At 33.2% G+C, this 17,234-nt stretch overlaps 1 protein-coding gene across 1 annotated transcript in view; it reads left to right on the top strand.

Moving 5' to 3' along the window:
* LOC129945191 (titin-like) overlaps positions 1-17,234 on the top strand; it is a 270,413-nt gene that overhangs the window by 84,999 nt on the left and 168,180 nt on the right. The window contains 6 exon segments of the mRNA XM_056054849.1: positions 198-374; positions 742-1,509; positions 8,214-8,405; positions 8,468-10,307; positions 10,377-10,537; positions 13,905-15,669. Of these exon segments, the coding sequence (XP_055910824.1) occupies positions 198-374; positions 742-1,509; positions 8,214-8,405; positions 8,468-10,307; positions 10,377-10,537; positions 13,905-15,669 (4,903 nt within the window).

Genomic DNA, 17,234 nt, shown 5'->3' with positions numbered 1-17,234 from the left:
AGATACTCAAACTCACACACTTCCATTAATGAGCAGAGAAATTGTGTGTTTATTTTCTTGTGGCTTTTTTCTCTTCTCCAATTTTAACACCATAACATATCCAACAGATATAGATACACGTGTATAACACTGAATTTGATTTAAAATACAACACACGAAAAATACTATCTTTGTATCTATTTATGTCACACACGCAGATTGTGGATCCATATCTTGAGACGAAATCTCTTCGATCCGACATCGAGGATATCATCAACAGCTTCAGTAGCCGCCAGATCGATGTTACAACGAGTTTGGAAAATCTAACAACGAAAATCGCGGAAAAGCGTGAAATTGAAATAATATTAGAGAAGATTATGAACGATAACAATGAGGTGAGTGTTTTTAAAATTAAATACAAATGTGTTAAGAAAAAAGAATTTAAAATCATTAAGATGCGTTTAAAGTGTATTTTGAATAATTTTTTCAAAAACTTAAAAAACTCAAGTTCTCAAAAAGTGAAAGATATTTTAGGAACACAAAAAGATTCATTTTTCTTCAAGAAAAGACAATTTTCCAACCTATATTTTCAAAAGCAGTAAGAAATTTCAAAAAGAAAATCTGCATTTTTTGTTCTTTGATGTCAAGAGGTTTCCTCATTCTTGAAAATGAAAAATGTATCAATTGTTTGCTATGAAAAGTGTCTTTTATCCAAAACTCGGTATCTTTTTATTCAAAATGCATAAATCTTTTTTCCCACAGACTGCCAACAAAACAACCAAAGTGGACACCCAACTATACCCGGTCTTCACTTCACCATCCGTCGATGCAGAATTCCTGCACCACGAAACCAAACAAAAACTCACGGCCGTGGTGAATGACATCGAACAAGCCCAGGACGAAATCGAACAACGCATCCAGACCACCCTCAGTATTCAAACAAAAGACCAAGAATCTCTGCAAAAGATCGACCAGGTAATCTCGAACCTGCGCACTCTCAAAGGCAAGCTGGACGGCATCAAGTATGACTATCGCACGCTTCTCGAAAGTGTATTGAACTTTGTCGAAAACGTCATACAGCTACGCCAGCAAATCGATGAATATTTCGTTGTGCAGAAATCGAAATTTCCCGATAATAGTTGCGAGAAGATCGATCGCATTATAGCCGATCATGAGCGATTCCGGGAGAATTGCATGGATAACTTTAGATCGCTTATAACGCAGAGCGAGTTGCTGATTGATCGTGTGCGTGTGCTGGAGCCGTTGGGCGCACGCGAAGTCGACACGGACCGTATATTGAAATTACTGGAGAATTTGCGAATTCATTTCGAGTCAAGAAACGGTGCGAGAATGTCGGATTTGGATCGACTGGAGAAGTTGGAGAGCTTCAGGAGTGACCTTTACGATATTAATAGGAGTTTGGATAGTGTGAGCAAGCAGTTGAGTGACATTAATGGACAGAGTATTGACAGTTTGGCATCGGCCAAGACGACTTCATTGGCATTTGAGTATTTCGAGAGAACAATCGAGGTGAGTGATGTGTTTTTTTTTTTTCGTATTTCGTCTTTCGTATTTTAATTGTTGTTGTGACAGCCAGCTGTTTTGATTTTTTCTCAAAATTGAACGAAAAAAATGTATATTTTTAAATATGGGGGCGTTTTCTTGGAAATGACATAAGAAAACATTAGCAAAAGTTGCGAAACAAAATTTAAAAAAAAAAGAAGCAATATCAATTGAAATCGAGGACAAGAAAGTTGTTTTCTTTTAAAGTGATTCGCATTTAAATAAATAAATCTAATTGAAATAAAATTTTTAAAAATCAACTCCGATGCTGGTGGGAGTTTTTGAAAACATCTGCAATTTTAAATGTTTTTTTTTTCAATTCATTTGCCAAAAATTCCAGTATATCTTTTTGTGTGCTTTTTGAAAAATGAAGGAAAAAATTAGATGATCGTTTTTTGTGTTTTAATTTATTTAGTTAATGTAGTCATTAGTTTTATGTTAAGGTATTGCCAAGTTGGAAAACAATCAATGTCAGATATGTAGGTATATTAAATAAAGTAAAACCAGTCTAGTTTTTAATCTGGTGGTACATTATGCAAGTCGGAAAACACCAACAAAATATTCGAAGCGGTCTTAAAACTTTTTAAAATTTTAATATAAATTACTCAAAATGCCGGAAGATATGCATACTAAAAAGAGGTCAGACATTATTTAAAAATAAAATAAAAACTTTTTGGAACTTGGATTGCAACTGGCTGATAATATTGTAAATTAAAGTTAATAGTTGATGTTCTTTGTTTTTCAAATTCCAAAGGGAATTTCTTCAAAGTGTCAAACAGACATTCAAACAGACCGTCATAATTTTTGAAAATTTGTAAACTATAAATTAAAATTAACAATTTGAAAGTACTGTTTAAAAAAAAGTTTATGAAAGGGTAAGTAATTAGTGTTTTCATAACGTTAAAGTAGAGCTATAAATTGAAGGTAATTAGCACTATTCAAGTAATACTGCTTCAAAACCACAAGGTCAACACATTTCCAAGTACTTCAAATAGGTTCTGCAACATACTTCATTTTCAAAAACTTTTCAGTTAAATTCCTTTAAAGTATCGGTAACGTATTTTACAACACTTTCTCAAATAATATGCCAACTACTATGCTTCAATAAAGTTTGTTATTTATGAATATGATATTAGTATCTACTTCATAAGTATCCTCAGAACCAGTTATAGCTAACATTTAAATCGATCCTGAAAAATGTTTAAATCGATATTTGACGACGTTTCCCTTTGATAAGGAATGAAAATTATATACTGATCGATCGTAAATCTCACAAAGAATTTTTTTGAGAAGAAAAATTCTAATTGCGCATTAATTTTTCAATAAAAATGTATTTTCTATTTATTCATTTCCCTGAACAGCTGATACTTTTATGTTCAAAAGTGAAACCAATTGTTCCACTGATTTGTGTTGCAATTTCACACAATTCCAATGACAGATTTCTGACAGTAAAACTTTTTTGTTTTCAATGACAGAAATTTTTAATGTTAGCCATAAACGACCTGTCAAAAAATTCCAATGTTTGTTTTCAATAATAAAAACAAATGATAGCTATAATGCCGTCTTACTGTAAACATGATGTCCTTATGTGAAGAAGTAAGCAAACGGTTTTTTTTTTAAATATTAACTTTTGTGAAAGTAAGAAAACTAATTAACTAACTAAGCAAATAATTTAATTTCAAAGGGTTTTGAAATATGATGTTTCATGTAGGCAGCTGGTACTATTAACATTTGAAATAATTAATTTAAGCCCTAAAATATAGAATTCGAGAAATTTTTTAAGTCACAAATGTGAGAATTGATCATGATAAAATTTGATCCATCGATCATGTTGCAACCGTAGCCATGAGCGCCGTTTAGAAAATACTGCGATTTCTATTTTAAATGAAAATTCATTCCCTTTAAGAAAATGTTGTTTATCAGTAATAATATGGAACCTTTTATTTAAACCGTGTACTTATTTGTGTGTAGGTTTTTTGGTAGGAAAAAACTAATCAGTGATTTCCTTAAATTCATAAAATAAGCAAAAAACGTCATTCCTAATTTTATAATTATTGATTTCTTAATCGAGAAGTATTGGAGCTTTGAACAATTTATATATATTAAAAAATTAGAAAAATTGATTCAATCGCGGGAGATACAGAAATAAAAATTTCGAAACTCTCCAATTTTTACAAAACAAATAATAACAATGGGTTTTCAGATTCTTCTGTATGTAGCTTACCATTTAAAAATACATATATTTTCGACTTTCAATTTCATTCAAAATATAGAAATCGACTAACCTTATCCTATTTTATTAACTAACCACAGGAAGTTATTGTAATGGGTCCGATTTTCAAATTGAAAATTTTGACAATTCTTGACGTTTCAAATTCCCTTGAGTCGAAATAAAAGATTTTTAGAATGATGTCTGTGCGTTCGTGTGTACTTTCGCTACGTTTTTTCGTCTTTCAAAGCTCAAGAACCAGAAGAGATATCGACTTCAAATAAGGTTTATTATACAGATAAAAGTGCAGAAAGATGCAGAAAGGGCTCTCAAGAAAATTGCGTGGGTGATTTTTTACCATAGCAGATAGATAATACATTGCCTTATCTTGATATATAACATTGTCAAATGATTTATGTATCGTGACTACACCTGGCAGTTTCTCATGAAATTGAAAATTAATGGCATTGATATAAACACTTTTCGGTACTAAAATGGCGCGTTTTTTCAGCCAATCATGATCTCTGTAATTCTGAAGAATATTCGGAAAAACGCATTCAATCAATTCATCTATAGGTTGCGCAATTGTACAAAAATTGTTCGGTAAAGTGATCAATCCGTGGGTACTGTCGATTGGTATTTTTCCATCACCAATTTCTAACAATTGTTTTGATAACTCATGGGCAGTTGCATCATTATGTAGGTGAATACGCATATTAATGTTCAGTGTCAGTTTTCGTACATATGTCCGAAGAACTGATGACTTCAAATTGCCTTTTATTTCATCAGCAGGAGTTGATCGATGAATTACAGGCAATGTTTGACGAAAGTCCCCTGACAGCAATATCAGGGCACAACCAAAAAGCTGTTGACTACCGCGTAAATCTTGCATTGTTCGATTAAATTTTGATTTTTTATTCGCCATTGTGCATTCATCCCATAAAATAATTGACGTTAATCGCAGAACTTTTGCCATAGCAGAATTTCTCGAAATACTGCAAGTTGGAGTTTCAATCACCCGTACATTCAATGGCAATTTTAATGCAGAGTGTGCAGTCCGACCACATTCTTATAATGTAGCAGGACTTCCCGAAGATGCAAGTGCCAATGCAATTTTCTGTTCCGATCGAATAGTCGCTAAAATCAATGATACAATGAAAGTTTTGCCTGTACCACCAGGTACATCCAAGAAATATAATCCACCTATATTATTGGAAACATCTTGCATGATTGTGTCATATACGTGTTTTTTTTTTGAATATTCAATTTGGTTATGTTCGATTGTACAAATAAAAGTAAATCATTAGAATTGAACTCCTGCTCAAAAAAACAATACTAAAAGTTGGTAAAAAAAAAAACTTTTTTTATTTCACAGAAAATATTGTTTTCGATATACAGTAGTTTTTTTTAAATCCAACAGTCTGGTTTTTCATAAAAAAATTAAACTTACAAAATATAGTACTGAAATTTGGTAAAAATTGATGTTCGGTTCTTGATATCTATCAAATTAATTTTATTCATCCAATTTTTTAAAATTTAAGAAATGATACTAATATTGGTAAAACATTTTTTCCACTAAAAATCTATTTAACAAAACTAGATTTTCAAAATAAACTATTTCTTTATATAAAAAATATTATTAGTAATTTAAAAATTTTTAAATTTTTATATTTAAAAGTCAACCCGAATGAAAACAAAATACGTAAACGAGAGGCTTAATAAGTATTGATGGAAATTCGCTTGCAAATTCATAAACTATCTCCTAAAGTCAGGATTGATAAGAAATCTAAGATCACAAGTCTTACAAAACTCTGTGTTTTAAAAATAAAAAATAAAAGGATGAATTTGGCAAATCTGAGAAAGTTCTAATGAGTTTTCTAATATGAATGCTATTTTTGAAAAGATCGCTTTTGGGCAGTGGTTATTTTTGGAAAATACTAAAAGTCACAGTTTGCAGTTTTGACAGAAAAAAACTTCCTGATCATGATTTTTTCTCGAAGGGATGACCAAAATTGGATATCCATGTCTTGTGCTTTAACACGTGCTTTGACGTTTTTCTTTAAAACCATTTGAAAGATATGTCTTGCATTGTTTAAAAACCTCATATAGATGGATGGTAAAGTTTTTGAGGATTTATAACCTTAAAGGTGTGAATTAGTTATGGACAATTAGATGAATAGGACATGGTGCTGTAAGCTGTATTGGCCATTTTGGCCAATCCTTTCTCTGCACAACTTTGTTTGTAAATTCAAATAATAGTTGTTAATAACAAAAAACATATTTTCATTTAAAAAATCTTTTGACAATCGGCGCAGCACATAACGCAATCAATTTTAAAATGCAATTACTTCCATAATGAAACTAAAAATTTAGTGCTCTAAATATCGACCACAAAATTCATTCTTAAACTATAAAAATTATAATAAAAACCATCAAAACACGAAGAAAAATTCTATTTGTGTTTTTTTATACCATTTATTGCTTACTTCTTACATAAAAAAATACTCATGTAAACATAAAATTGAATTTGTTTACATTTTGAAAAAGAAAACATTTCCGATTTTTTTTTGGAAATAATAGTTAATATCTACTTTTAACTGCAACTTTAATGTTGCGATATCAAATTAATTAATTTGTTGCACACCCAGTTAAACAATTAAGATTTATTTATCGAATTTATTAGTTTTAATTTAAATCTTTCAATAAAATCAAGCCACTGGCGAAAAAAAATGTTTTATTTACTTAATTAATAATTCAGTGTCAAAAGCAAAAGATCCAAAATAAAGTTAATAAAATAAAATAACAGCCGGAAAAATCAATTTTATAATATTCTTTGTATTCGAGCCAAGAAAAATAATTTATTATTTCAAAAGACTTGCTCCCAAAGGAATGACATCATCATGTTGTTACTAAAAACTGTGCAACAAAAGTATAGGTACTCTATACAAAATTTAAAAATAAAAATGAAAGTGCAAAGACGTTCATTTTCTTGTAGGATGATTTTCTAATAAATTCAATGAATATAATATGTGAAAAATAAATTGTATAGGTATCATATAAATATTCAAGTCCATTTTTCACGGCTGTAATTTGAAAACATATATATGTAGATAGGTAAATAGTTCATTCTGTCAGAAATGTCTAAACAGAATGTCAATTACGGCATTGTTCTTATTCAATATTTACTCATATGTTCAGAATAAAGTTACCGGCTGGATTTATTATAAAAATGTATGAAGTGAAAAAGTAAAAATATGCTAAGTTTTTATATTTAGTGTTTGTTTGTTCAAATATTCATTCTGATGTTGGAAACAACCAAATGCTTCCTAATGGAACAAAAATTTATAAATTTAAGCTAATTCCTAGCTGTCATTTTCGTTCAAACCCTTAAAATAATTGAAGTTGGCTTCCCTTAGAGATAAACGCGATTTGGTTTACCATTTTACCCTTATCAAATTTATAAAGCTCTGAACTAGCTCAGATGTGAAAATTTTGTAACATTTTTGTAAACTTTTTTGACAGTTGCGTAATCTGCGCAGAATTAAAAAAGAAAAACGCTAAACATAGGAACGCATTCCACGAATTTATAATGTTTTTTTGCAACATGTAAATTAACTGTCAAACGAGTACACTAAGTGTTTCTTTTGTTTATGTCATCATGGTTTTTGAAAATATTCCTTTGTTTTTTTTTCGTTTTAAGAAGTTTTGAAATCGGTGAGACGAAGGCTACTAAGCAAGGTGATTTTTATGTTAGCGATCTTGTTCGAATACTGAGTTCGCAGTTCTAGTGAACCTTAATACTTCTTCTCACCAATATAAAAAGCAATATGATTTTTTTAATGTTCTAGACCTTAGTCTTTGTGTATTGTGACGTTCAGTGGTTCTCCCACTATAAGAAAATACCCAAAATTTTGTTTTAAACTAACTACTTTTTCAAAACTCAGCTGACAACAAAACTGACAGTGACAGTACTTATTAGAAATAAATAATCCTGCCTACCTCAACCCAATAAAATGCGAACTTTTTAAATTAACAACCAATTCTTTATTTCTATTTCGGTCCCACCGATAATTACAAAATATAAATTCTCGATGTATTTTCTTTGACTGCAATTAAAAGTTAATCTTTACAATTTGATCAGCGAATATTGCCTTAACGCCTCATATACAAATTTGTTCCTTTTCATCGGTCTATCACCCACGCATTGCAAAAAGCGAACTTACATTTGTATATCTTCTCAACAAAATAACCAAAAAGAAAAATTGCAGACTTTCCTCGGTATATGGACGTTGAGCGTGTCTCGCTGCGGCGTATTTCAACGAAGCATACTGAAGCTATAAATCTCCGGCGCTATATAGTGACGTGAATTCTATTTTTGAAATTAAATTTATCTTTAAAATTCAAAACGCATTTGTTTTCATTTTTTTTTAAAATGTTTTCACTTTTCTTTTTACTTTGATAGCTCCTGGAAAAAAGGATCACTAGCTTTACGGAAAATTCTCAATCACTTTATGCCACTAATCCAGATAGTGAACAATTCGTTCGAGATGAATTGAAGAAACTTGAAGATAAATGGAAAAATTTCAAGGAACAGGTGAAATCGAAACGGAACTCGTTGAATTCGGCAACGGACTTTTTTGAAATTGTTGAAAAGGTACTAAAGTTTTAATGGGAAGCCATTTTGTTTAATCTAATTTATTTTTATTTTTCTTCCAGATTGATGCTGAATACAGAGAAATCAGTTATTTCTACACAAGCGTTTCAAATAAAGTAACATATCTGAGAGATCCCGTAGAAGCATCGAATTTAGTCAACGACATTGAAACTTATATTGGAGCCAGGGAAGGACGATTACGTGATAGTTTAGAAAAAGCCCATCAGTGTGGACATGATGCTAGAAAAGCTACAGCACTGCAAAATGACGTCTTCACTTTGTTCCAATCATTTGTAAAATTGAAGACAGACATTAGTATAGTTCAGGAGCGAATGAAAGTTGAGGAGCGTTTGAGAGAACAACAAGCACAGGCTGCTAAGGATCAAGCGGAAAGGGAACGCTTTGCAAAAGAACAAGCGGAAAGGGAACGTTTAGCTCGGGAACAAGCTGAAAGGGAACGTGCGGCACGTGAACAAGCTGAAAACGATCGATTGGCTAGAGAACAAGCTGAAAGAGAAAGATTTGCGAGGGAACAAGCTGAGAGGGAAAAACTTGCTCGAGAGCAATTGGAGAGAGAAAAAATTGCCTGGGAACAAGCAGAACGGGAACGACTTGCAAGAGAATATGCAGAAAAAGATCGTGTTGCTAGAGAAAATGCCGAAAAAGAAAGGCAAGCTTGGGAACAAGCTGAACGAGAGCGGTTTGCCAAGGAACAAGCCGAGAGAGATCGTTTGGCACGAGAACAAGCTGAAAGAGAGTTCTTGGAAAGAGAACGCCAGGCAAGGGAGAAAACTCAAGCGGAATTCATGGAACGAGAGTTGCTAGCAAATCAGCAAGCTGAACGAGAACGTATTGCCAGGGAACAAGCTGAAAGAGAATTTGCTGAGAGAGAACGATTGGCAAGGGAACAGGCTGAGAAAGAACGTCTGGCTAGGGAGCAAGCTGAGAGGGACTTTTTAGAACGTGAGCGTTTAGCTAGAGAACAAGCTGAAAGGGATCGGCTGGCTAGGGAGCAAGCAGAACGTCTCTTTATGGAACGGGAAAGAATGGCCAGAGAACAGGCTGAAAAAGAACGTCTTGCCCGGGAGCAATTGGAAAGAGATTTTGTCGAAAGGGAACGTTTGGCACGAGAACGAGTCGAACAAGAGAGAATTGCTCGGGAAAAAGAAGAGAAGGAACGAATCATCAGGGAACAAACTGAGATTGTGACCATCATCAAGGACAATGGAAACAACGACCAAGTTGCCCATTCCGAAAATAATGAGGAAATAAGAAAGGAACTGAAAATCAATGAGATGTTTACAGAGATCAAATACTCTCAACCTAGATTTACCAGGCTCCTGAAAGACGCTGTGACCAAAGAAGGAGACCGTTTCATGTTTGAGTGTCAGGTGGTTGGAAGTCCAGCTCCAACTGTCGAATGGTACAAGGATGGCATACTCATCCACAACAATCCAGACTACAAGACTTCCTTGAGCAATGACGGCGTCTGTACACTACTCATCGAGGAGACTTTTGTAGCCGATTCAGCAAGGTTTAGCTGCAGGGCTTCTAACTTGGTTGGAGTCACTGACACCAGTGCTAGCTTGTCTGTGCGGGAAAACCCTGCCGAAGTGCAAATGAGCCCACCACACATTGTCAAGTTCCTCGAAAGTGGCAAGGCAACAGAAGGAAGTCCATTTGAGTTCACTTGCATTGTGACCGGAAACCCACTGCCTACCGTTCAGTGGTACAAACAGGACAAGTGCATCGATGATTCACCCGATTACGTCATCAGCTACAACAATGGCGAAGCAAAGTTAAAGTTCGAAGAAGTTTTCCTAGAAGATGACGCCATCTATACGTGCAGTGCCTCGAATCAAGTAGGAATCGAACACTGTTCAGCTAGCCTCATTGTGGAACGTAAGATTGGATGTTCCTGAAAAATAATTTTCAAAAGATTCTAAAACGCTCTGATTTCTTTTTTTACAGCTCTCGAACCAACTGAAACACCACACTTCAAGATCCCCCTCAATAATGTCATGGCGCGTGTCGGACAAAAGATCAGACTAGAAGCCTTGGTAGGGGGCATCCCTAGACCAGAAATATATTGGACACACAATGGCAAGCCATACGCGAGTCGTGAAATGAGGGTGAGTGGATTTTCCTGTTAGAAAACATGATATTTATCATAATATTTTTTTGTTTGTATTTCAAAAACAAACTCAAAAACTCAAAAAAAAAAAAAAATACAAAAACTCTAAATTAAACAAGCGAAAGTGGAATCTAGAACGAGTGGGTGGGAAAGCGATTAAACTACGTCATATCATGTTCTGATTTTGAATAAACATAAATTTTAGAAATATTGCTTGTGTGCTTCTATATTTTGATTTTCAACACAACCGGTCGTGGGCCTGATTCGAAAAATAAAACCGATGCGATGATAGTGGGTGGACTTAATATGTAGCCTCGAATTAATCTAGTCTATCAAAGATTGCGGACTAGATGAATTTTATAGGTGGCGGCGCAGGATATAAATTGTATTTTGCTAAATGTCATTTTTGTTCTTTTGTAAAGTTTTTGATGAAAAATTATCGACACATGTATTAGCTGGTGTTTTGTGTTATAAATCCCAATGTAAGCAAATTTATTTGTGTCTCTTTTTGAAAAAGAACGTTTTTGACTTTTATTTATTTTCTTAGATTTTTCTTTTGTTTCATATTTATTTTTCTTTCAGCGATTTAGTGTCAATCTTATTTAGTTAGCTAGTTTAATGTTTTTACTGACATGAATTTGTATTTTGATTAAATAGTTCAAATTTATTTTATTATGCCAAAAGACATTAGACAAGATTTATTATTTACCACGACTTCTTTCAATAAACAGATAATTTTTACCTTGACTTTCTTAATAAAGAGTGAGGTAACTATTTAGCTTAATTTTCTTTCATCTTAAAAATTGACATTATAAATAATATTCTTAAGTTGTAAGAAATATCAGAGTATTAATAATAAAGCTATTATGATTGTATAGCTTTTGATTATTAAATAGGTACATCATTTGGTAGAAGACATCTTAGAAAACACAGTTTTTCGGGTAACGAATTTAGGGTGCTGAATTTTGCTATTTTTAATTATATTTATTTATTTCTTGATATAAATAATTAATTGAATACAAAAATGTAAAGGAATTATTAAACACTTATAAATGTACACTAAATGAAACAATAACAACAGAATGAATATTTTGAAATCGAATTTCAATCAAAAAACAATAAACAACAAATCAAAATTTTAATTTTAAGAAACTTTTTATACAAAATTTTGAATTTTTAACTAATGCCTAACTGAAATAACTCATTTTATCAATTCAATTCGAAATATAATCAACAAATATTTTGCACATTTTTAATAAGCTACTGTGGAATATTTGGTAGGCTAAACTTCTCTATGATTAAAACGACGCAAGATCAAGTCATTGAAATTAAATTTAAATAAATAATTGAATTCTAGTTTGTTAATAAATGTTTTTAATTTTTAAAAGTGGAATACCAAATTTTATTTTGAAAATATTTGTATAAATATATGCATAAAATTAATACTGATTTTTTTTTATAAATCCGCTCTAACGCTTTGCTCATTTTTATTAACGTGTGTAATTACTGAAATCCAGTTTTCATAACAGTTTAAAATTGAAAATATTGCTTTTTTTAATATTCTTCTAGGAAACATCATATATCCATTAATTTTAACAAAAACAGAATATTATGACGCTAAAAATATTATATTCAATCAAGAAAAATTGTTGCGAGTTTAAGATTTCATTTCGTTAACGGTTCCCCAGGGATTCAGGGATGCTTTTATTATTCACTTAGCTTAAACCAAGTTTTTTATGAAAAAAACCCTGATATCTCAAGAAACTCTAGAATGGACTTAACTAGAATTACTTGGTAGAAGTTATGGTTAAAAAAATTTTCCAACATTTTGTTGGTTAAAAATTATTTTATAAATATAACGAAATATAACATTTTTAGACTTTGACTATGCCTATGCTCTAAAATACAAACTTATTTTGATGTACCTTCCCAAATGTCTTTCAAAACGCTACTCTTGACATAACAAAAATGAGTTGGAAACTAATTTAATAAACAAGTTTTTCCCTTAATCTTCGATTTGCGACTCGTTTCGGTTCGACTTTCCTCTTAAAGAAACGTTATATGCTATTTGAAGCGAATCGTAATGCAAATTTTAAAGTTTTTATGTAGACTAGTTTTCAGTTTAAATGGTTTTTCAAAATGTTTTTTTCTAAGCCAATACTACACGACACACTTTCATTTATTCAAGAAATGTTTGGCTAAGAAATGTTTTAATATTTTGTAACAGGAAAAATTCGTTCGGTCATAAGCTCCAGGGCTATACTTGATGTTTCCAAGTTATTTGAGCTCTTAGACGAAAAAACATGCCCAATTAAGGCTCAATAGCTGAAATTTAACAACATTATAATTTGTAGCTTCTTAAACGATAGTTTTGATTAACATTTTCTTCTCTAAAAAATAATAAAACGAAATGTAAATAAAATCAAAACATAATTTTGATTTTCGGAATCTAAATCTGATGCAATATTTTTAGGTAAAAATAACTAAATACAAAAGTCAATTCTGCCACAAACAGCTTATCCTTTCCTCAATTATTATTAATTTGCTTTTAATTCTCAAGCCTTAATGCCTTAATGAATGACCACAAAATATATTTCGTCTTCATTGCTGTTGACAAATCACTATCTCACATCCAACCCAACCCACAGAACTTTCGTTTCGTATACATCTCTCGAAAACTTGGCCACTTAATTTGCCAAACGAATAATATTATAAATTGTTAATAATAATTATATTAATGTATTTTATTAAATTAACATAGCTGCTTATTATAAAGCCACTTCCCGCACTATTGACGATCTTGTGTTGCTCTTACCCGCCCTAAAGACGTAAACAAAATAGAACAACCAATTCGTTTACGTAGAGTCGTGTATAGACTCTTTTAAGCACCCACTCATTTAAAATTCTGATTAAATAGGATAAAATATAATTCTTGTGCACATCAGTTTTTTTTTTTAATTTTTCTTCAGGCCTATAAATCGCGTCAGTCCATCCCTACCACCCACAATCAAAGCATGCAAAGTGTAAAAATAGCTTGAAGATCTCATCAGCAGCGTTACAATTCGTGCTTCTTCATACTCAACTCAGATGATTTTTCTTTCTCGCAGACAGAGTGTTCGAAAATAATAACAAATTTTTATTGCGATTTTTTTGGTTTTTGAAAGCTGAAAATTAACGCTGAAAACTGCCCATCTCGTCTGATGCTTTTGAAAGGAAGCACACATTCCCATTAAAAAAAAGCCAACAAAACTCACACATTCTGACATTGTAAATGTTTATATATTTAAATTTTTTCTTGTATATTCTTTTTCGTTTTTAATAATTTTGTTCGAAATTTTCAACTTTTTGTTTGAATTTAATTTCAGTACGAGTATGGACGTGTCACGCTGATGATCCCCGAAGCATATCCCAAAGACTCTGGTGAATACGTTTTGACAGCAAAAAATCTCGCAGGTGAAGCATTTAGTACGTGTAACGTGATGGTTAAGGGACGTCTACCTAACGAAACGTCCGATTCGGAGATGGCTAGTGATATTGAGCCGATTAAGCCATCTGTTCAGCTGCCGCTTAAAGATGTCTCCATCTTTGAGGGCAAGTCGGTACGGTTGGATTGTGTGATCGTGGGCCAGCCAGAACCCGAAGTGATTTGGTATCATGACGAGAGACCTGTCAAGGAGTCCGCAGATGTGCAGTTGCTCTTCCAGGGCGATCGGTGTTCGTTGTTGATCCAGGAGGTTTATCAGGAAGATGCTGGGCATTATAAGGTTGTGGCCATCAATTCCGCAGGTGAAGCATCGAGCAGCTGTGAGCTGAAGGTCACTCCCCTGAACATTGCCGAACCAGCAACTAGAAATCACAGTGAAAGTGTTACGGTATCGTTGGACAAGCAACCAAAGTTCGAGAAGTTCTTGAGTGACGTGCTGGTTGCTGAAGGTGACCCAGTGGAAATGGAGTGCATTGCTGTGGGCGATCAACCACTGCAGGCTAAGTGGTACCTCAGCAACAAAGAGCTCGAAGAGACCACCGATAGAATCAAAATCATAGCAGACAGCGAGAAAGGTATCTTTAAACTCGTCTTCAGCAGTGTGTCAGTGGATGATAAAGGTGTTTATACAGTGAAAGTTTCCAACAAGTCCGGAGACGCTAAGTGCTTCTCGCACTTGATTGTGAAGAGTGTAAACGCGCCCGACAACCAACGAGTGCAACAGATTGAGATCGAGGAGAAACTCGTCTGCCCAACCTTTACGGAACTCTTCAGTGACAAGAACGGAAATCCCGGAGAAGTCATCAAGTTCGAGTGCATTGTCAAGGGCAAACCGACCCCCAAGATACGTTGGTTCTTTAATGACCAGCCAGTTCACGGCAAGAACTTCCTTATCTCAACCAGTGGCGACAGGCAAGTTTTGACGATCCCCGAGGCCAGCCCCGAAACTGTTGGAAAGATTTGTTGTGTTGCAGAAAATGAAACAGGCAAGGCGACTTGTATTGCGTTTTTGAATCTGATCGGAAATGGTCTTCAGCCTTCTTCAGTGGCCGACATGCAACAAAGCACTCAAGAACACAACACGGGATCTTCGAGTGTGACCATCAAGAAACAAACCTTCACCACGACTTCAACATCCCAGGTGAACAGCTACGAAGGAAATCTTCCCCAGATGGAGGTCCACACCTCCAGTGCCCACATCGACCAAAGCCTCAAGCAACTAGGCACCCAACGCCCCGAGGTAGTCGAAAGCCACCACTACCAGGAATTCCACAAGAGCAATGACATGCCTGCAACAATTCAGCAGAAATCTGTGGTATCAATTAAATCAGCCAGTGATCTGTCACCCAAGAGCACTCGCAAACAAATTGCTCCCAGATTCACAACTCCTCTGGTTGGAAAGATCGTCGATCAGGGAGCTGATGTATTTCTCGAGGCCATTTACGATGGGTTCCCATCGCCGGAAATAAAAATTCACAAAAATGGCGCCGAATTGTTCGAGAATGACAAAACTAAGATATCGAATAAGTTCAATCGGCTGACAATCGACTTGAAGCAGGTTGGTGTCTTGGATGCTGGGCGGTATTCTGTGACAGCATCGAACACTATGGGACAATCGACAAGCACTGCTGATGTTGTTGTAAAAAGTGAGTATTCGAAGCTATTTTTAAATGTTTTTGGATGAATTTCCTGTTGATGTTTCTTCGGTTGGTCGAAATTTTTATTGCATTAGATAAAATATTTTATTCTTTCTTGTGGTTTCAAACATAAAGTTTTTGACATATGTTATTTAATTCTGCTGCTTAATGTATTTAAGGTGTATTAGAAAATCTACAGAAATATTTCATGACTTAATTTAATTTGTTTGCGGTCGGTGTGGTGGGTTAAAGTAAATAATTGATTTATTTACTCGTCGTCTGTCATATTTTGTGGGTTTTTCTTTAGAATAAATTCGAAATTACTCAAAAATATAAGCAAAAATCGTATGTCTATTGGAATGAAAACACAGTGCAATGAGAAAATAAGAAGAACATTTATTTTTAAGTCGATTCGCGCACCGCCAAATGTCATCTCATCGATTTATGCCAAACAAATGTTTATAATTACAACAGCAAGCGGCAAGCCTGTGAACTGCAAAGCATATAACGAATATTTTTTCTTTAAATATTTTGGTTCTTTTGAAAATTATTCAAAACGAAAATAAATACAATTTTGATTAAATTTATTTAATTTAATTTTTTTTATTTCTCTTGTTTTTCTGTATTAGCCTTGACATACTGCATGAGAATTCAGCGGAAAAGAAGGCTAAACTTACGTTGAATGTTTTTTGTGCATTGATTAAAAATATCACGGAAGATAAAAAGTAATGGAATCTTTGTTTTATGGCAATTATTCGAAACAATAAATTATCCACTTATTATAAGCTTCTCCATAAATATAAAGCTATTAAAATGATGATCACTTTGCGTAGGAAGATCGGATCGTGGTATCATAAAAATATAATTAGAAAATATTGTTTATTACCAGTAATTATCAGATTTTTTTAAAAAATGTTTGTCTATTAGTAGTTTTCAACTTCAATTTTATATTTCTCAAAATTCCAACAAAAGATTTTCATAAAACCTTATTGTATTAAACTCATCCCTCTCTTCTTTTTGCTCGATTTTCTCTGGAAAGTGGTCAACAGACGAAGCAAGAACTATAGGTTGTTTGTTATTTTAAACACTTCTCAAAAATCAGTAATACAAAATGTGTGTTATTCTTTTAATTTCTTAATAATGTGACTGATAAATAATCCCTCGTTTTGTTAATGTTAAAATTTGCGATTATAAGATTTTTGTTCAGTAGAGAATTAAGCAGTTCTTATGAAAACAAAAGAGTATCTAAGATTTCGAAATTTTTAGCTCTGAAATAAAAGAAAGGAGTAGAAGTTGCCATAGCTTATAAATGACCTGCTTTAAAAACGCTGAATGGGAATTATTCAGGTTAAGTCTTCACAATAAACTTTCCACGTTAAACATACAAACAAACGGATAAGAATATATCGTAAAATTCCACTATATCTTCGGCAGTTGAATCTAACTCAGAAATATTTGTACGTAGAAACAACAAATATAAAGATGTGCCTGAACTCACGATGAAACTTATAAAAACTCGAAACGATTGGCAACTATCCGCCAGAATTCAATGTCTAAATAAGCTTATCAAGCGT

The sequence above is a fragment of the Eupeodes corollae genome, chromosome 2 (assembly GCF_945859685.1).
Source record: "Eupeodes corollae chromosome 2, idEupCoro1.1, whole genome shotgun sequence".
NCBI lineage: Eukaryota > Metazoa > Arthropoda > Insecta > Diptera > Syrphidae > Eupeodes > Eupeodes corollae.
The sequence above is the reverse complement of the archived record's forward strand: the minus strand, read 5'-3'. Positions and strand labels throughout refer to the sequence as shown.